The following is a 21,642-nucleotide window of genomic DNA, read 5'->3' as shown; positions in this document are numbered from 1 at the left end:
TTTTTTTTTTTTACTTAACACAAAATTTTCTTTTTAGGAGGAGCCTGAGCCTTTGTCCATATATCGCCCCACCACCGAGGAGATTTCCGCCTCCATGGGTGTGCCTATGGAAGGCTTTTTTGATGGGGTCGAGGCGGTATTAGCGACGCTTGTTCCTCCTACTACACACAAGACTCCTGCCAAAACTCCCACCCCTTCTGCCGAGCCGGTACCTAGAGATGGTACTCATGTCGAAGGGGTTGGTGAGACTACACCCTTGCCTGCTGAGAGACCCACTTCTTCAGAGGGAGCCATTCCTCCTGCCGTTGTTCAAGCCAAAACTACTTCTCCCGTTCTGCCGTTAGTGATTTTGACCAGTGACCCTTTTGCAGCTATTTCCTAGGCTGCAAAGGGTGGTGCTTCACTTGTTGTTACTCCTTCCTCCATTCCCGGCTTTGCTACCCATGGTCCTGATCTGGACCTATCTTCAGAGGGACCTGATGACATTTTTGAGGATACTGATGATGCACCTGTGCTGAAAAAGAGAATTTCTGACTCTGATGAAGAGGGGAGTGCTTCGCCTGATCCTGACTTCACGGGTATGTATCTTCCTTTCCCCTTATCTTCTTTCTGCATTTGCATACTTATCTCCCCACTTGTAGAAACTTTTGAGGGGCCAGAAATTGCAGCAGGCGTGGGAATGACTGCTCTTGCCGCACCCGTAGCGCCTATTCCTGCCGCACCTTCAGTACCTATTTTAGCCGTACCTACTACCCCTGTTTCTTCTGTGCCTGCAGTACTTGTTTCTGCTACACCCGTAGCCCCCATTTCTGGTAATTTTGGCAATCTTTCTTTCTCTTCCTATTTCATCTTTCTTTTTTTTTTTTTCTTTTTTTTTTTTTTTTTTTGTGCAAGTTTTTTCTTCTCGTGCCATTTTTTTTTTCATTTTTCCTTGCGTCCCCCTCCCTTTTTTTTTTTTTTTTTTTATTGTAGGCCTACTCCCTACTATCCCTTAGTTTGAGGCGGGTAGTAGTTCTGCCGCCGTCCTGGATGATGCTACATCTTTCTTTGTCTGCTTTGACTAGCCAAGAGGTTAACGACCTTGGTCTGGCAGACTTCTGGGCTTCCGGTCCTCTCTACGTAGACTTTTATGGTTTCTAAGTCCCTGAGGACTGCATCTCACACTTGGTGATGCTCTACAGTCGTCACGGCAATTTTATGCGGGAGTTTTGCCTTGGTCGCTCTTCTAGGGAGCATTTCTTGCAGATGCTGGGATGCGTGCTAAATGACATCGAGCATAACTTCATCGACTCTGTTTCTGCCGGGAAGATCCTGCAGTGGAGGGCTGTGATACAGGAGCTCATCAGTGTGGGTTTCGCTTTGGAATTTATTCTTGAGCATCTACGTGAGATTGCCCGGGCCTTTTTTATGAGGAGAGTCCAGCCAGCCGTTGAGGCCATAGACGCCCGTATTGAGCTTTTGAAGAAAGAGGTGGCTGATTTGGAGGGTCGCCGTGAGTGTCTTCTTTCCGGCGTTGGTGGACCCAGTCGCTTTGTGGATCAGAGTCTCATTTCTGGACTTCACTGATGATAGCACCGTTTCCTTTCCTTTTCTTTGTTTCTCTGTTTTTGTTATGTCATACAGAACCCTTTTATGTTTCCTGTCGTAGTTACTTGGCTTGTGTTTGCCACAGTTTGGGTTTGTAATAATGCTACACTTTGCTATTTTTTCTTTACTACTGCTATGATATGATGCTAATACTTCGTACTTTTTCATTGCATACTCATGAAAGCACGTTACAATTTTTCTTGTGACATAATCACTTGGAGGAATAAAAGAAAAGGTTCAGTAAAGGAAACATAAACAAACAACTAAGGAAAGGGGGTCAACCACATAACTTTCTTCTCTAAGCAAAATAACGCTTCAACCATTTTCCATTGATGGGGTCCATCAAGTCCCTGCCATCCATTTGAGTTAGACGATAAAACCCACTTTGATGCGCTTCTCTTATCACAAGGGGTCTCTCCCATTTTGGTGCAAACTTGGATGGTCCTGCCAGACCTCGCCTGACGTAGTCCACTTTTAACACTAGTTGTCCTTCTGCAAACACTCTTTCCTTGGTCATCCTGCCGTAGGCTTTAGTCATCTTTTGCCTATATCTTCGGCTGCGTTCCTGGGCTTCTTCCCTTTTTTCATCAAGTTCTTCTAGGTCCTCAAACCTTTCTGCCGTGAAGACTTCTCCCTCTTTTTCTTTTTCTTGCATCTGCATAACCCTTAGGGACGGTGTCATTATTTCTGCCGGACTCACTACTTCGGTTCCGTAGACTAAGGAAAAGGGTGAAAAGCCTGTGGCTGACTTTGGTGATTTTCTGTATGCCCAGAGAGCATCTGGTAGGTGCATTGCCCATCCTCCCGCATACTTTTGGCTCATCTTGCTGATGATCTTTATAAGAACTTTGTTTGTTGCCTCTGCCTGCTCGTTCCCTTGAGGGTAATAGGGTGATGACCTGTGGTGCTTAACTTGGTAGAATTCTAGCATTCTCCTTACATCACTGTTGACAAACGGTGTGCCATTGTCACTGATGATCTTGTGGGGCACCCCAAACCTCACAATTATATTTTCTTTGATGAAGTTTGCCACTGCTCCCCTTGTGGCCTTGCAGAGTGGTACTGCTTCCACCTACTTAGTAAAATATTTTGTAGCTACCAATATCCATATGTACCCACGTGATAGTGGGTTGACTGGCCCTACCAAATCTAGCCCCCAAGTGTGGAAGGGCCATGGGGTGACCATGCTGTGCAATCCTTGTGGATGGGTATGGATTAAGTTGGCTTGTACCTGACAACTGTGACACTTCTTTACAAATTTTGCCGCATCTTTCTTCATGGTTGGCCAGTAGTAGCCCATCTGCAGCAGGCACCTATAAAACTTTTTCTTCCCCTGATGTTCACCACATTCCCCAGAATGTACTTCTTTTATCATTTCTTTAGCCTCTTCAGGACCCCCTCTTCAGGACCCAAACACCTCAGAGGGTCTCCATCATATCCTTTTTTGAAAAGGACCATGTTATGCAAGAAGTAACGTGTTGCCAACCTCTTAAGCTTGTACCTTTCACTGTGCCTTTGTGGCAGGACGCCTTCTGCTAGGTACTGCATGAAAGGGCTTCTCCAATCCTCGCTGATGAACACAGCATAACTCTCCTCCCTGTGTGCCATAAGCTGGCAGGTCCCACAATGGGTTTGGATTTGATCTACATCTTTACCCATGCTTGGCCAATAGAAGCCTGCTCTCTGGAGTCTGCGGTAAAGGCTAACTTCCTCGCAGGACCCGCAAGTCTTGTCGTGTATTTCCTTCAATTTTCTATGGGCTTCCTCTTGGCCCACACATCTGGATAAAATCCCACCTGGCATCCTACGGTACAACTCTTCTTTTACCAAGGCATAGTCTTTTAATATCTTCCATTCTGCTGCGTCATCTCCCTTCACCAAGGTTTCCTTTATGGGGATTCGCTAATCCCCTTCACCCTGTTCCTCCCGGAACTTTTCCTTCAATACCTTAATGATGGATTCTTCCCTCTTGCTGACTTCTATGTTAGTGCTACTCCCTTTAAAGATTATTTGTGAACCCAATGCAGCTAACGCGTTTGCAAACCGATTTTCATTTCTCGGAGCATGTTCTATCTCAAAGGTTGAGAATTTCTCTTCCATTCTCTGGGCCATTACTCTGTACGGAGCTAGACTGGGCTCTTTTAAGGAAAAACTTCCTTTGGCCTGGCAGACGACCAAGTTCGAATCTCCCAGTACTTTCAAATGTCTAACTCCCATTTCGAGCGCTGTGGCAAGCCCAGTTAGATAGGCCTCGTACTCCGCCTTGTTGTTTGAACAGGGAAATTCCAACTTAAATGACAGTGCCACTGCCTTGTCTTCTTCATGATACAAAACTACTCCCACCCCTCCGGAATGGGTAGTAGAAGACCCATCAAATTTCATTACCCACTGTTCCCTGACTTCCTCTACCATAGCTACTTCCCCTAGAACTTCATCATCTAGCGAGAATTCTTCCTCTCCTGGAAATTGCGCCAATAAATTTGCTATAGCCTGACTTTTCACTGCCTTAGGTGTCCCCATTCTCAAGTGGTATTGTGATAATTGTAGCAACCACTGGGATATCCTGCCGGAGAGAATCGGTTGTTGTAAAAGAGCTTTAATGACATGTGACTTAGTCATCAGCCACACTTCGTATGCCAAGAAATAGTGACGCAACCTCTGCGAAGTGTATACAATGGCTAGGCACGCTCTCTTTGCCCTTGGGTAACGAGTTTCTGCATCTTTTAAGGCGTGGCTGATATAGTATATTGGCTGCTCGGTACCACCTCCGTCTTCCTGAGCGATTAGTGCGCCAATGGCGTAAGAGTTGGTGGCCAGATAGAGTAGCAGTGGTTTTTTTATGAATAGGGGCTTGCATCGTGGGGAGGTTCATCATTATCTGCTGCAGCCTCTTGAAGGCCGTTTGCTGCGCTTCCCCCCATTCAAAACTTTGCCCCTTCTTAAGCAACTTGGTGAAAGCAGAGGGGATTGATGCCAACCCAGGGATGAATCTCTGGATATATGAGACTTTTCCTAAGAAGCTCTTCAGTTCTTTTACTGTGGCAGGAGGTCTCATAGTTGCTATGGCCGTGGCTTTGGCCAGATTCATGTCTATGCCTCTGCTCTGAATCAGGAAACCCAAAAATTTCCCAGAAGATACCCCGAATGCGCACTTGAGGGGATTCATTCTTAACTTAAAAGCTTAGCATCTTTCAAATACTCTTTTTAACACCCGAAAGTGTTCTTCCTTTCTCCTTGACTTAACCACTATGTCATCCACATAGTCTTCTAGCTCCTAGTGCATCATGTCATGAAATATGGCCGTCATTGCTCGTTGATAAGTTGCACCCGCATTTTTTTAACCCGAAGGGCATCACAGTATAGTAGAAATTGCCCATGGGTGTTCTGAAGGCAGTTTTCTCTGCATCCTTTGGCGCCATCTTAATCTGATTGTACCCACTGAAACCATCCATGAATGAGGACATGACATTTCCTGCCGCAGAATCTATCAATAAATCCATGTTTGGCAGTGAGAATTTGTCTTTTGGACAAGCTTTGTTGAGATTCCTGAAATCTACACAGCATCTTATCTGCCCGTTCTTCTTCTTTACTGGTACTATGTTGGATAGCCAGCCGGGATGCTGGATAGGCTTGATGAATCCTGCGGCTAGCAACTTCTGTACTTCTTTGACTATTTGCCCTTCTATTTCTGTGTGAAATATCCTGGCAGGCTGGGCCACCGGCTTGGCCTCTGGGTCCACATTCAACGTATGCGCAACAAGCCTGAGATCGAGTCCTGGCTTTTCATTGTAACCCCAAGCAAAGACGTCTTTGAATTCTTTCAACAGTAGTATGAGTTTTGACTTCTCCTTTTCTGTCAGGCTTGCACTAATTGAGATGGGCCTTGGTTCTTACGAGTCAGACCCTAAGTCAACCTCTTCCAATTCTTCTTCTGCCATGACTTGGATGTCCGTTTCTGCCGTAATCGCCTTATCCTTTTCTTCTTCTTTTCCCAAACTTCCTTCAGCAACGCAACACGCCAAACTCTTGTATTGCCCTTTTTGGGTGGGACCCACTTGCATCTCACCCATGGGCCCCACACACCTTCATAATTTATAGACAATCTTGCCATCAAGACCTCAAACCCTGATGCACTGAGGTACTTCGTCTGGCTCAACGACAGGTGCTTCTTTCCTTTTCTTCTTTCGCGCCAGTAGCTCTCTTAAATCAAGTTCTGGGTCATCTTGAACATCTTCCCACCTAGGCACAAAGGTGCCTCGTGGCTTTGCAACCACATTTTCTCTAGATGGAACCCATTGATCATAAAACATGGTTTCCACCAACTGGGCTTCTGCCTGCTCGAACTGCGAGGGGTTCGCAGGTACGCGTATCATCCTACCATTCAATCTTCCCTTCACACATTGGTGGTAGGTGGACGGGACTAGTTAGTGTTTGTGTAACCAAAGTCTTCCCAAAAGCACATGGTAGGATACTTCTGTTCTGACCACATGGAAACGAGCTAAAGAGGCTATAGGACCTACTTTCAACCATAACTAAATGTGGCCCGCGGTGTACTCTCCTCTTCCACCAAATTCCGTTACTTCCATCAGGCACCCTTGGATCTTTTTCTCTGAAATTCCTGCGGCTTGCAGGGTGCTCAATGGAATGAGGTTTACGGAAGCACCTGTATCCACCAGGGCCCTCTTGATGGGGATTTGATTTATAGATGCTGCTAAATAGAGGGGCCTCCTATGATCTGGGTACCCCACTTCCATATTTTCACTGCTAAATGTGATTTCTGTTGATTCCTGCAAGCGGGCCCTGTCTTCTGACATCTCTGCTGACAGGCATTCCACCCCTGCTCTGGAGGCGATGCTTACCAAAGCCTCCATGGCTATTTTTCTTTCTTTTGCTGTAAGTCCCAACTGGTCGAATAGATTTTTGAACTTGGCACTCTGCTGAAGAGTGGTAATCACCGTGGCAGGCAGGGCCAAGTTTTCTTCCTCGTCTTCTCCCGGGTCTGCACATATCACTACTGATGTTACACCCTTTTTCTTGTGGTTTGGGAGTGGGTTTCTTTGGACTTCCTGCTAGGTCAGCTCTAATGTGCCTTCTTTGATCCTACGGTGCACCAGCCTACGGAGCGCCCAGCATTCTGCGGTGGGGTGTTGTACATAGTTGTGCAAGCGGTAGAAGCGAGGATCCCTCCTTTCTTCCTTCGTAGGCTCTCTAGAAACCTGGTTGGGTTTAAAGATCCCATCCGCTATCTATTTGTCAAGTAGTACATCCAGCTCCTTAGGAGTGCATGGTAGGGGTGGGGGTGTATCATACTCCCTCCCCTCTGTTTTCCTTCTCTGGTTTCCAGTGGACACCGCCATAGCTTGCGGTGCATTCCTCTTGTCTGAACTGGGTTTCACGGACTGAGCCATCTTTCTAGCTTTCTGCAATAGCTGTGCAAACTGGGAAATCTCCAGATTCTCCAGGACAGCTCTGAACTCCTGAATCATATTGGTTATGCACATTTCTACCAACGTCCTCTCCTTACAGTGATCATAGCAATCAAGTGCTATGTCCCTGAACCGTTTGATGTACTCCATCAGATCCTCTCCATTCCTTTGCTTTGTCGCCTGCAGAGTTGCAAGTGTCACCGTTTCTTCCCCGTGAAAGTATTCAGTGCAAAATACGTCCACCATGTCATCCCAGGTTGGGATTGATCCTGGTTTTAAACCGATGTACCAGGTGTATGCCCGGTCGCATAGTAACTTTGAAAACTCCCGTAGACATAAGTCTTCGTCTGCTGCGTAAGGGCCAAGGGTGTCAATAAATTTGTTCACATGCTCTGCCGCACTTCCCTTCTTGCCATCGTACTGGGCAAAGGCCCTTGGTTCATACCTCTCGGGGTACGGCTTGCTGAGTACTTTTAGAGGATAGGGAGGTCTCCTTGCGTAAAACCTCTCCTTTGGTGTTCGGGCTTTCTCTTGCTCCAAGAGAGCCGCTACCTTAGCCATGGTGATGAAACACTGTCCTGCGTTCTGAGGGACACTTCTTGCCAGTGTTTCTTCTCTGTCTGCCACATAATCCGGGTCATGCTGGCTGCCTTTCTCTTTTGTTGTCTGCCTTCAGTTGACGGATCTCTTCCATCATTTGTTGCTGCGAGTGCTGCAATGATTGCAATACTTCGACAAAAGTGTTGACATTGTCCACGAGGACTCTTATTTGAGGCTGAGGATCAGCCTCCGTTCTGTTGGCACCTTCCGTTTGGTTAAGTTTCTCTTGGTGAGGCGTCGTCGGCCTGGATTCTGCTTGTGAGGGTACGACACTCATATTTCGAGTCGTCCTGGACTTGGGTGGCATTGTTTGCGAGGGGCTCTGTTTTCTTTTCCTTTGCCCCTGTCTGCTTCCCAACTCCCCAGTGAAGTCGCCAATTTAATGTAGGGGCCTTTTTTGTATGATATGGTATATTGGGTTGCCTCCTGCGGTAATGGGCTGGGTTGCCTCCTGCAGTAATGGGCTTTAGTGTTTCTGAGTAAGGGAGCTGGGGCCGGTTCAATTGTAACTCAACTTGGGCCGTTTTGTGCACAAACTTATGCCTTATCTGCTAGGAGCAAATTTACGGCAAGCAGAACTATTGCAGACGAGTTACGGCAGACAGATATAATAATAACTAAAACAGAGTATTTTGACTTATTTAAATAAACGGCTATGTATTCCCTGCTAATAAAGCATGATTTCAGTCATAATGATATCAATCACAGAGAAAAAATGAAGAAAATAATACTAGCTAATTTAAATGGGCATAAATTAAGTTTTAAACTTAGTCTGCCACAGCAAAACCAAAGAGGAGAGAATGCCTCTTCTCAATGCAAATAACCTCCCAGGAAAAGGATCCTGTCGTGGGGATTAATGGTTTTGAGGGAGTCAGACCTGAATGGTTGTTGCCCAAAAGAAAGAGTCCTTGTTTGCGTTTTGGAAGAAGGTAAGATTTGGAGGGGGAGAGAGAGAAAACGATCTATGGGTGCATGCCCTATTGAACTAACTCTCCTTTTTCTTAGTTTTCCTTTCTTTTCTTTTATGTTTTCTTTCTTATCTTTTTTCTCTTCTTTTTGCTCTGTTTTTTCCTTTCACTTTGAAAATACACTCTGTTTTTTGATCCCCCCTACAGGGCAAGGCAAGAGCCTTTTTATAGAGCCTGCCGTGGCTAGTGTTTTACCGTTTTGCCCCTTAACCACATTTGTCTGGTCTAGATGTACTTGCCGACCACCAGGACTGTGTGACATCCACCATCGCCAGACAGAGGCGAGTTTGTTTTGTTCCTCTGTATACTGTAACATTTCTTCCTGCCACGGTATTAATACTTTCTCTTTCTACTCTCAAAGCATGCACCCAACGGTTCCCCCTTAAACTTGCCTCTTTTGGGTGGTCTATCATCCCAGTAGGACGTACCTCCCAAAAGAGGCTTGGGCAAGAGCCGCAAATAGATCTTTTCCCCTCTCCCCACCACCAAACCATACCCTCTTTACCTCTTACCTCTGGCCCATGGCCCCACCATGTCCTATATTGGCTGGGTACAGGTTGGTGGTGCCTGGGCCTTGCGCGTGCTTCCCTTTCAAATTTGTCCAAGACTCTGCCTGTTGCTTATGCGTCTGCCGCGACTAGGAGACTCTTCGTCTGCGTTTCCTGGCCTTTCATGTGGGCTTTCCCTTGGTTTTTCGCTCCATTCAGGAGCTGGGCCTCGTATGATAATGGGCTTTACATTTTTTTAGCCTACTTTTGATTTTCTTTACTGCCTGCCACGTTGAATTGTTATTCCTGCCGTAATAACTTAATCCTGCTGGATTTCCTTTTGAGCCAGCCGTTTATCCCTTTTCTTAGTGGCCTGTTATGGGCACTGTTTTTGCTTTTACTTATGGGCTCCTATGTCCTTTTGGGCCTTTTCCTTTGGACATCCATGGCCCGATTGCTTTCTTTGGGCTTCCTTGGCCCGTTTGCTAATTCCACACTCCCATGGGCTTTTTACTAACTTCATTGGGGTTTCCCAGCCCAATAACCTTGTCCTTATCTTTGGAATTCATGGGCCTGCCATAAACCCCTTACTCTCTTAGTTTACAATTGCCTTGGGCCTACGGCGGTCCTTTCTCACTTTTCTACCTCATACTCTGCCCATGGGATGCTATTTCTTTCTTTCCTGGCTTCCTTGAGCCCACTTGCCTCTTCAACACCCATTTATTTATTTGTTGGGCCTGTGATCCATTATTCCTGCCGCTTGGGCCTAATGGGTTTTTTGCTATTTATCTTGTCAATTCTTTGTGGCCCTCATTATTGGGCTTTGCTGTCTGCCTAGGCTTCCACAAATGGCCCTCAACACTCTCTAAATAGCTTTCTCCCTTTTTTGACTTAAGCATTGGAGTGTTTTTGGCAAACACCACATCGGTGTATGACACTTCTTTCCCAAGTTTTCTTACAATTTGGACTAGAGACATGACCCACCACGGGATCATCCATCTAGTGAGACGAGGTCCTCAACTTGGTGATTTTTCGCATTATCAGCGACCACTTGAAAAGAATTAGGTTTGTAATGATCACGATCCAAGTCTATTCGAGATCCTGGTATCTGGTTTAGTCTATTACTTGTCCAGTAATGATGTTATTCCTTGTCTACCAAGAATTGTATTCTTTGTTCATTAAGGAATATATATATTGAAGTCTTATAAATAGACAATACCACATAAAAATTTGTGGCTTTGGCCTACGGTCCTCACACGAGTGGAGGGGCTTTGAATTTGTTTGTCAAAAGCTCTCTTCACTTGGTGGTGCTGCAATTTGTATTTGGTTTGGGTAGCATGACTCTATCTTGGGATTTGAGGATGTAGACACCCTATTTTGTGCCTCTCATTTAACCTCACATGCATTACATTGCATATCATTTCCATCACATATCTCTAAGGCAAGACTATAATTTTGGCTGTTTGATCTCCAAAACTTTTCATGAAATAAATCTTGAGATCATAACGATCAAAATGATAGTTCATGAGCAGTAATCAAACCACCAGATCAAAAGATATCAAGAAAACAAATTTTAATAGTAGTGTAGACTTGCATGAATTAAGTCCTTACCACACGTGATTATGACCTCTTAATTCTAATTGGTCTAATTTTGGTCCAATTTAAATTAAATGATGTGTCATAATCCTATTGGCTGAGAATTTATAGTAAGGTTGCATGCACCCGATTTAATCCGGAGACAAAGCATCTATTGATTCCTTGCAAAATTGCTAAAAATTGATTATTTAATTAATTAATTGAACATATTTGGAATAGATTTGCTGAGCTTGAGGATCAAGAAAGTCAGAAAATAGATTTGAAAGAGAGGAATCAATCACAACTAAAACAAAAACAGACAGAACCATCTGGACCAAGTGCTGATTGACACTTGGACTAGATCACCCATAATCCCTTCCTTTTTCGATCCAGTTTTCTCCCCACTGAAGTTGACTTTGTCCCCTGCTTTCTTCACTCAAAAAACCCTATTTTGTAGAGTCTTACATTGCCTAGAGACTTAACCCTAATTTCCCCAATCCTAATAAAAATACTCCCCTTTACCAACAATTCAATGCACCCCAAAATCTTAGAGTTTCCTAGCAAAATGAGAATTCTTTCTCTCCCTCTTAAGTTGTTGCCTTTCTCGTAGTGCTGTGCATGTAGGTAAAGTTTCTAAACCTCATCTTTTTTTATTTTTTATTTTTTTATGCCCTAGTTTTCTAGATTCAAGCATGTTTAGTTTCTAGGTTTTTCACATGTTCTTGTTTGTTAGCATGTCAGATCTAGGGTGTTCATATCCTTGCATGAATTAAGGTTTTTCAATTTCAATGACATGTTTACATGCTCTTAGAATTAGGGTTTTTCAATTTCAATAACATGTTCACATGCTCTTAGAATATGGATTTGTCAATCTAAATAACATTTCCATATGCATTTAGATTAGGGTTTTTCAAACATCACCAACATATTCACCATGCTTATCAATGTTTGTTTCAATCTTTGCAATCATTTGTTCTTGGATGGTATAAACTGTTTGAATAATATGATATGATATTGGCCATCAAATTCTAAAGACTGGTTTCACTGGGCAAGTTAGGTGCCTAACACCTTCCTAATCTTGTAACGTAGCGTCTGAACTTAGATCAAGGGTTAATGGATTAGGCTTCTCCTTGTAATTTTCTCTTTCAAGACTGTAACTAGGAATCAAAGCGCTGTACTTTTGTTTTAGATTGTATCTAGGACCAAAACCATGTAATTTTCTAGTTATTATCAAAGAGGTATATCTTTTTCAATTCATCAATTAAACGATGTACTTTCAATTTGGTTTTCTTATTTTTCCAATTATATAAGTGACGAATCCATTGTAAAACCCTTGACCTATGAGGGAGAATAACAACAATAGGATCCTCTCCACTATCTCTTGAGAAGCAATATCATGACTCTACCCCATTTGAGTGGGACATAGCTAAAACTTATAATTTTTTGGGTATTGGCAAGAGGTGTGGTCTCTCACAGAGGGTTGCTTCTTGTTTGTGTATGATGCTGTAGCTTGGTATTTTGTGTAGCTTTCATTTTGTTTGATTGAGTTAGAGAGGTATCTCTTTGATGGTGTTCTGTAGCATAAAAAAGAAAAGACAAGAAAAAACTCTTTTTTTTGGTGCAACACTTAATCTATGTATTGGTGAGGAAAAGATTTATGGGTGTATTGGGGCTTTGGGCTATGCATCTAAGTAGGGGATTATGATCAATGATCAATCGAATCATTTAAGGATGTATTGGCTGAGAATTATTATTATTTTATTTTATTATTATTACAGATTAGATATCTTGCGAGACATGTAATTGACATAAGCCTTAGAGCACAAGCATTAGGGGGTGTTACACCCCCCCCTTCCCCCAATTGCTATTTCACCCCTAGAACCTTAAAATCATGCACATCTAAGTATGTAAACCCAAATTTTTTTCTAACCTACTACAGTAAGGTTGCATATATGCAACCTCATTGTTCACAGGTTGTATACTTAAATTCTATTATTTTATTAACTCTCACTTCTCTCTCTTCTCTGACTCTGATTCTGATTCTCCCTCTTCTCTTATATTCTTTTTCCCCCTTCTTGGTCTCTCCCTCTTCTTTCATCTCCATTTCTCTTCTCCACCTCTCCCTCTTCTCTCTTTATTTCTCTCTTCTCCGTTTCCCACTCTTCTCTCTCTATTTCTCTATTATTTTTTCCTCTTCTCAGTCTCTCCCTTTCTCTCTTCGATCGGTGATTACTGGGTCCAGTGGTGGCGTTTTGGTGGTGAAGTTGAATCGGTGGCCGGGTTTGGTGGTGGGTCGTTTAGGTGCTTGCTAGGTCTGTTTGGTGGTGGGTTTAGATGATTGATAGGTCTGTTTGGTGGTGTATTTTAGTGCTTGTTGGGTTTGTTTGATGTGGGTTTTGGTGATAATTGTTTTGGTGGCTGGGTTTCAGTGGTGGCTAGGTTCTGTTCGGGGTGATGGCTGGTGGTTTGGGTGTGATTTTATGGTTGATTTTGGGTGGTTGTGGGTTTAAAACTTGAATTGGTGGTTGACTCTATGGTGGGTTGAGATTTTGTGGGTTGCTACTGGGTTTTGGGTGGTGGCATGAAGGTTGTGGGCTATGGGTCACATGGTTTGTGGGTTTTGTGGGTCAGTTGATGCTGGTTATGGGTTTTGTGCTGGTGGTAGTTGCAATGGTGGTGTGGAATAGAGAAAGAGAGGTGGCTGGTTGTGGGCTATGGGGTTTGGTGGGTGTACGATGGTGGAGATCGGCTTGCCTGGTGTAGATTGGCCTGGAACGATAGTGGAGAGCGGAGATTGGCTTGCTTATGTGGTGGTTTGGTGGGTTTGGTACGATGATTGGTGGTTTTGTGGTAGTGTTTGGTATGGGTTTGTTGGGTTGTTTTTGGATTTGCTGTTGAATATGGTGGTTTGCTTAGTGAATAGTGGTGGTGGTTTGCTAAGTGAATAGTGACAGTTTTTGGTGGTAGCAAAGGAAAGAGAAAAGAGAGGAACACATTTTCTATTTAATATTATTTTATTGTGTAGTTATATTATTTTTAAAAGTTTTATGTAAAAATAAAAACTGGGATGTAGGGTGTATTGTAAAGTGAGTTGGTATAATACATAAAACAGATTTTTAGATGGTAAAATAAAACTTTTATACAATCCCCATTGCTAATGCTCTTGGGAGGTTGCCAAGATAAAGAGGCGTCAATGGTGAGTTTCTATGGATGAATTCAATGGTCAAGCCTTTGAGTTCAATTAAACTTACTATTTCAATTTTTTTTTTTCATTTATCTAATATTGTTTTCTTTTTATTGGTGCAAATCTAATATTGTTTTCAATGTCTTGATATATATTACCAAAATATTGGGGCTAAAAACTAGTGTGAAGTAAAATCTGACTTCATGGACTAGGGTTCAGACTTTAGAAATGCCTTAATCAAGAGTACTTTTAGTTGTATTGCAACTTAACAATGAAAGACATGAAACTAAAGTGATTTAATTCCTAAGAGACTAAGTGAATAAAGTTAGTTTAAGTGAATAAAGTTAGTTTTTGGTCACCATGGAAAATAGGTCTATACCAATAATGGTGGCTCTACATATACTTCAGGGTGACAAGCCAAAAAAAAAAATTATATTTGTAAAAAAAATTATATACACCCTGATTTGAGAATCTTAAGAATTTTGGTTCAAAAAAAAAAAAAAAAAATCTTGGCTTCCCCAAACATAATCCTTGACCCCTTAAAAAAAATCCAAATAATGAGAAGAAAAAAAAAAATAGAGAAATTCTATAGACAAAAAAATGTCTCAACATTTTCATAATACTCTTATTTTTAATTGTGGTGGGTCTTAGCCCAATATTTTATTATTTTATTTTGATCTTTGAGGGGTCAACTGTTGTGAAAATGTTGTGAAAATCTTGAAAAGATATTAATCTTTAATTAGACAAATAAGACTTTCCTTGTTAAAAAAGAATTAGATTCAAATATGGAATTTAAATCAAATTGAATTTACTATCATCTTTTATGAGAAATATTTTAGTCTGTAATGCATTTAAGACCATTATCTTTTAGAAAATATCTTTTTATTAATGTGTGATTACATTCCTTGATTAACATTTCAGTTTTATGACCAATGATGCAAAAAATATGCAGTTGAGCTCCTACTTGTAGTGGAAGGACGAAGCTGTGTGTGGGGTCGTCTCTGTTGGAAGAAAATTTGCAAAATGAACTGGGTGGAAGAGTAACATGCGGGTGCGGTGTTAGCTAAACTGCCTCCAATGCTTAGTTAGTAAGGGAGGATGATTTTAGAGAGAAAAAGAGTGGAGAGTGATTTCTGTTGGGAAATTTAGACTCCAGTTGATAGAATTAACAAGTTTTAAACCCAAGTTGTTAATTAGATGTTTTATGAATAAAACTTGTTAAAACAAACAAACATCAATATCATGTCAAAATCATGCAGCGGAAAAAAAATAAGACAAGATATGATGACCCAAGAAAACCAACGAAACAAACTAGTTTCACAGTAAAAAACCTGGGGGGAAACCTTCTCGAAAAGCAATTTACTATAGTAAAGAGAAGTTTCAGATCTAGTACAAAACCTTTGTCCCTAGACTCTACAATTCTCGTAGATGAACTCACAGTAGAAACCTTCTACCGCTTCAGAACCTCTGAACTCTTCAATATATGAATGCCACCCTTTGATGCACGGATCCCAATACATGACTAACTCCTTTGCACGAATCCTAGTACATGACTCACTCACCAACTTGAGGAAGAAGAATTTTGGCTACAAAGTTCTTTACTTCATCAACAATGAAGATCAAAAAGCACTTGGTTACAAAACCCTAAGGCACAAAGATGCAGTAGCTACTTTCAGAGAGAATAAGGCACTAGTCACCTTTTGCATATGTTCTCCCTTGTATTCTCTTATGTGACGGCCTCTAAAGCCTTATATATGTCTAGGGTTAGGAGCAAAGAAGTCTCAAAGACACATTCACGGATTCCAAGAAAACAGATCAAAATTTTTGTTTCTTTCTTAAACCTTGACAAATAGCAAGTGTCAAGCAGGTGTCGAGCTTTAAACTTCGATAGATACAGCTATCGAGGAGGTGTCGAGGGGACAGAAATTTGCTCGATCGGTCGACTAGGTGTCGAGAGGTGTTAAGCAACTATCGAGCTTTAAAATTCAGCACTTTCTCACTTGATTCTTGGACTCACTTGCATGACTTTAACACTTAAACTTGAAACAAGTTTTCTTGAAGTATTAAACGCATCCTAGATCTACCCAAATACAAGTAAAGTGCATTTTGTCAAAGGATTAGCCAATTACATAAAATAGTGACATATGTTCCTAACAAGTGAATCACATATGTCCTAACAATTTCGTAGAGTATTTTGTGTGTAATTGGGCATACCTTGGGAATTGGTGCTTTCTCCTTTTATAGTTGTTTGCTGCGTTAATGGGCAATGAATTCCTGCATTTATGCTCAACGGCTAATATGTTATGGAATTCATGTCTGGTGTGTAGAACTCATTCGTTACTGTTGCTTCGTCTATTACACTTTGTCATTAATGAGCGTAATAAATGTGCAACATCTTTCTTGATCAATGACGATCTTAATAGCATTGAATGTAGAGGCATTTATCATAATCAATGGCCTTTTGCCCATTTTGGTCCTTCAGTTATGCTTTTGCCTATTTGGTGTATTAAACGTCATGCTTGTCATTAATGGAGGATTCATTTAGTGCATGCCGTCATCATTTTTCTAAATGACGAAGTTGGCTTGAAGAACGATGCTAGCTTAAAGGACGAGGCTAGCTTGATGGACGGGGCTAGCTTGGTGGACCAAGCTAGCTTTTCTTTTTTAAGACGAGGGTAATTTTTCTCCTCATCACCCCCCAATGAAATGACGAACAAAACCCTTGCTGTGTTGTTCAAAATCCACAATACTTCCTTAGGCTATTTTGCTGAACCATACTCTAGCTGCTCCTTTTAGTTTTGTTGGGGATGCCTTGCACATCACCTCGTCTGGGGTCATCTGTAACAGCATCAATGTCTTGAATGTTTCAATGTGATCTAACAGATCCTTGGAATAGTCATATGACTCCAACTGTGGGAGATGGAATTTCGGTGGGAAGGGACGGTTCAGTACTTCAGTAATGAATGGTGAGTCTATTCTTCGGATCATCCTATCAAAATTCTCCCCACCTTTGTCCTTCATGGCACTTTTTAACTTGTCCATCTCCTTCCTCATGTTGTGAAGCTCATTCTTCATCTTGGAGGAATCTTCTCCTGATGATCTATCTCGCCTGTTGGCTTAAGAGTTTGATTCTTCTTCATTTTGGTTTTCACTTGTTCCTCGATGCTCTGCGTTTTGGAATTTCATTGTCTTTCGCAGCTCTTCATTTTGGCGAGTTAGTTCTTCCGCATTAGCCAGGAGGGCCTGGATTTGTTGTTGTTGCATAGCTTCTAGCTGTTGGGCGGTTTCTGGCTCCATCTCATACTTCGAGGAACTCTTTTGTCTTTAGAAAATATGGCTTGAATGATTAGCGTTTCCTATAGACAATGCCAAACTAATGATGCAAAAAATCAGCAGTTGAGCTCCTTGTCATAATGGATGGATGAAGCTATGAGTGGGGTCATTTTTGTTGGAAGAAAACCTACAAAATGAATTGGGTGGAAGAGTAACACGCCGGTGTGGTGTCAGCCAAACCGCCTTTGATGCTTAAGTCAGTAAGGGAGGAAGATTTTAGAGGGAAAAAGAGTGGAGAGTGATTTTGTAGAGAATTTTGTGTGTAATTGGGCGTACCTTGGGTTTCTGGTGCTTTCTCCTTTTATAGTTGTTTGCTGTGTTAATAGGCAATGAATTCCTTCACATGCTCAATGGCTAAAATGTTACGGAATTCATTTTTGCTGTGTACAGCTCATTCATTACCATTGCTTCGTCCCTTACTTTTTATCATTAATGAGCATAATAAATGTGTAACGTCATCCTTGATCAATGACGGTTTTAATAGCATTGAATGTAGAGGCGTTTATCATAATCAATGGTCTTCTGCCCATTGGTCTTTCGGTTACGCTTTTGCCTGTCTAGTGTATTAAACGTCACGCTTGTCATTAATGGAGGATTCATTTAGTGCATGTTGTCATCATTCGTCCAAATGACGAAGCTGGCTTGAAGGACGATGCTAGCTTGATGGATGAGGCCAGCATGATGGACGGGGCCAGCTTGATGGCCGAAGCTAGCTTTTCTTTTTTAAGACGAGGGTAATTTTTCTCCTTATCAATGACCATGTGACTAACCCTAAATATTAATGAGAATTTTATTAAAAAATGAAAGAAGACTAACAACACAATTGTAGATGTTTTTGGTATATTAGATATATCAATTATAAAAATAAAAAAATAGATATATACATACAAACATCAAACAATTACGTGAGAAAGGAATAAAAACTATATAATATTATTAAAATAAAATAAGTAAACAAAGAAAAATAAAGTAAAAAATGGAATTTAGGTTTTCCAAAAAATGCATATGTAGCATAATGAATGCGTATGCACCATTATGTTAACATACAAATTTGGACTTCAACCAGATTCTCAAATGAGTGTTATCTTTAGAAAAAAAAAAATGAAGTACATGTAGACCCATTATAGGGATGTCGATGATCTGTCCCTCGTTGGAATCGGCTATCGCAACTTTATGTGTGAATCGACAACTTGAATAAATGATGAGTTTTGAATATTTGTTATGGAAACCTAAGACTAATGAAATATTGGTGATAGGATCATCAAAATGGCCAGTGTAATTGAGAAACCATGAGAAAAATATTATTTTTCCAACGATCAAAGGTTAGAAAACTCAATCAAGCTCTCATAAAAACTATTCTTACACTATTAGAAACTTTGTAATCATTTTGGAGTGATTTTGCCAGAGTTTCCACTGTAGGTGAAAATTGGGATCCTTTGGAAGGTGGAAAGTAGAGGTATTAATTATAATCTTAAGGGAGGCTAGGGTTTGGTGGGACGTTTAAGCTAGCCAGTTGGACAGGCTGATTGACTAAAAATCTTATCAAAAAGGAAAATGAGTGATTTTAGGCTTTTGTCCAAAAAGATGCATAACAAATTAGGTGTGTAGTGCGTACACATCTGAAACCCTGCGTATGTGTCACGCCTTAAACCCCAAGGGGTCTAAAGCATGAGAAAGACGTCTCAAAGTACCTATAGATTTTTCCTTTTTGACAATCCAATCCACATAAATCATATCAAGTACCAACATCAAGAATTATCATGATAATTCCATGGAATATACTCTCAAAGTAAGTTAGACCTCTAAGCAAAAATTACAAGGACCATTGGCCACAAAAGAATAGGGGTTTGAATAAATAATTACATATCATTAGCTTGTCCAATCAGTAGGAATAACATCACAACCACTATAATATACAAAAAAAATGAGTCAAGCTTATTCTAAGATGTACATCATCTAATATCTCCATTACAAAAGTTCAGCCTTCATCAGTAGTTAGTCTAACTACTGTTAGCCACCATGTCTCAAAAGATTGTTGCCTATTTTGAAAAGTTTATAAAATAATGGAATGAGATAGAGCCTAGTAAGTAGCATAATAAATGGGGGTGGAGGAAATGCAAGTTCCATTTTTCAATAATAGTAATATGATATTGCAAGAATGATTGAATAATAAAACACAAAGTTTCTCAAAGTAAATACCTTGAAACTATATACTAGAATCTGTGAGCACCATCAATATAATTTCCAAAGCCATAATATCTAATGTAAGATAAATTATCACAAATATACCACACTATCACATATACCGGTTAGGGGATCCACTCATTCACAACTGGCATGATATTGTCCTCTCTGGTATGCAGACTCCTGGCCCCATGGACAGTAGCCTCACTCATACCCTCAAGGTTTTTCTCTCCCCCCATGGGCAGCAGAGAGAGCATGTCAAATAAGACCTCTCTTGCATGTGGTCTTTTGGCCCCATGGATAGCAGCCTCACCCACACATAATCAAAGAATCTCTTCCCCCCATGGGCAGCAGGGAAGAACGCGTCATCCAAAGTGAAAGGGCATTGACCTAAATTTGATTTCGTTGTCACAAAGACTACGGAAACCAAATCGGGTGATCATTGGGAAATCACAAATGACATGGTGTTAAAACCACATAAAGCTCACAGGTTACATTACTTTGAAACACATAGTATCTAGGTAGTTTCAGAAAAACCTTAAATAGTCCAACTTCCACAAAGTTTGTAAGGTTTTCAACTCCATTCTTGTCAAAAGATTTCTATCAATTTCTCACATAACAAGACAAGATTAGCATTTTTAAATTTTCTAATATACCATAAAATCCATGATTTCCTTATCAAAGATTAAATAAAAGATGCTCATTTTTTCATATCAACAATTCATGCATTCCCCAAATGCAATACCAAATATGATGCTTTTTTAAGAAAACATATACTTTTAAGAAAACAACACAATATTTTTAAGAAAACATATATCCATATATCATTTTCCAAAATGTGTTTGACCTAAAAACAACATTTATAAAACATGGTTATTTTCCAAAAATCCCATTAAAAAAAAACTACTTACCTCTCAACCACAAAAGCCTAATTCTCCAAACTCCAAGGAGATTAGCTAGAACCTAAACAATATCAAGTAAACCTATCACAAGAAGTATAGAGCTTGAAATTGCATTTAGCTACAATTTAGGAATTGCCAAATAAGCACTTAATTAGGCAAGCCTAGTATTTAACCTCATCAATAATAATATATTCTACTTCCAAAGTTTCCCAACAAATTGATTCACAAGGCATAAACTCCAATTTATAAAGTTAACCCATTTAATATCATCTCCAACATTATGACTAGCTTCCATAAAATTTACACTACATCATTAAGAGACCCATAAAAGCAAAATCAAAATATTCTCTAAGACAAGAAATTTAGAACTTCAACTAACTCCAAATAAACCCAATGACAATGGAAAAATTAAATTTACCAACCATCACATGTTATAACTTAAAACCCCTAAATTTTCCACCATGCATAAACCTTAAGTAGTCATCATTAGCACAAATTATATACCCACTCATCAAATAATTCCACCATTACAAAATTCATACATAAAAACACATAAATATCACTTCCAATGCTCATAAATCACATGGGTATCATTATTAAATCTTAGATGAAATAACCTCAAGCAAAAGTGTAAAACCCACCAAAAAGATTAGAAATTTTTACCTCAAAAAAAGGATGTGAAGGTGTTTATGGGTTCACAAGAATTTTTTGGTGATCTTGCCGGAAAATGATGGTGGAAATGGTGGTGGTGTGGAAGTGTCGGTGAGAGAGGATGTAAGAGTAGAAGAGTGTATGAAAGAAAAAAAAAAATGAAAAGAAAGGAAGAGTGAGCCGGCCAAAGAGGGGAGATAAGGTGGAGCAAAATGTGTGGTGGGAATGGGTGGGGTAGGTGGGGTAGTTGGGAGAGGCATGTGAGACCCATTAAAAATTTGACTTTCATTTTTTTTTTTTGACTGACTGGGATGTTACAGTATGCGTCTCTTGGCAATTGAGCTTAAAAATGAATGGTAAGCTTGAAAATGGATTTTAGGCTTAAGCTTGGTTTTTTGGTAATATTTTGGGCTTTATTAAGTCATTGGGCTCCACACACAATGCTGATCATTTTGTTAACAATTTGATTTCTTGTCATTGGGACTGGGGACCTCAGGTATAGGTTGGAATGAAATGAGGTGTTTATAAACACATTATTAAAATGATGTAGAATAGACAACATGTGCCTTCTTGGAGCAGCAGAGGCACAGAAAGTCACAACGCAAGATTTAGGGAAACGGCATTCTAATCTTGAATCCTGGCAAATGTCGTGTATGTCGCCAAAATTTAGGCGAATTCTTTCATTAAGGTCTCGAAAACGGTGTTTTTGCTATTTATAGTAATATTTTTTTTTCCTTAATAAAT

At 40.6% G+C, this 21,642-nt stretch overlaps 1 protein-coding gene and 1 long non-coding RNA gene across 3 annotated transcripts; both read right to left on the bottom strand.

Annotated features, from left to right (window-relative positions):
• Positions 1-3,489: 3,489 nt before the first annotated feature.
• Positions 3,490-4,107, bottom strand: LOC115964094. Its single transcript, XM_031083414.1, has one exon. The coding sequence runs from the start codon at positions 4,105-4,107 to the stop codon at positions 3,490-3,492; it is 618 nt and encodes a 205-aa protein (XP_030939274.1).
• A 14,776-nt stretch (positions 4,108-18,883) lies between these two features.
• On the bottom strand, positions 18,884-21,115 carry LOC115975529. 2 transcript variants are annotated; one of them, XR_004088127.1, is made up of 3 exons: positions 20,911-21,115; positions 20,257-20,308; positions 18,884-19,762 (listed from the first exon to the last, which is right to left on the bottom strand). It is a non-coding gene; the product is annotated as an uncharacterized LOC115975529 (long non-coding RNA). The 2 variants fall into 2 exon arrangements; XR_004088128.1 differs by having other exon boundaries at positions 18,884-19,200.
• Between the last annotated feature and the right edge of the window lie 527 nt (positions 21,116-21,642).

The sequence above is a fragment of the Quercus lobata genome, chromosome 2 (assembly GCF_001633185.2).
Source record: "Quercus lobata isolate SW786 chromosome 2, ValleyOak3.0 Primary Assembly, whole genome shotgun sequence".
In the NCBI taxonomy this organism is placed as follows: Eukaryota; Viridiplantae; Streptophyta; class Magnoliopsida; order Fagales; family Fagaceae; genus Quercus; species Quercus lobata.
This window is presented reverse-complemented; position numbering and strand designations above follow the sequence as displayed.

Bases quoted from the DNA above. Each gene is read 5' to 3' on its own strand.
- LOC115964094 (XM_031083414.1), bottom strand. From the start codon at position 4,107: ATGGGGACACCTAAGGCAGTGAAAAGTCAGGCTATAGCAAATTTATTG.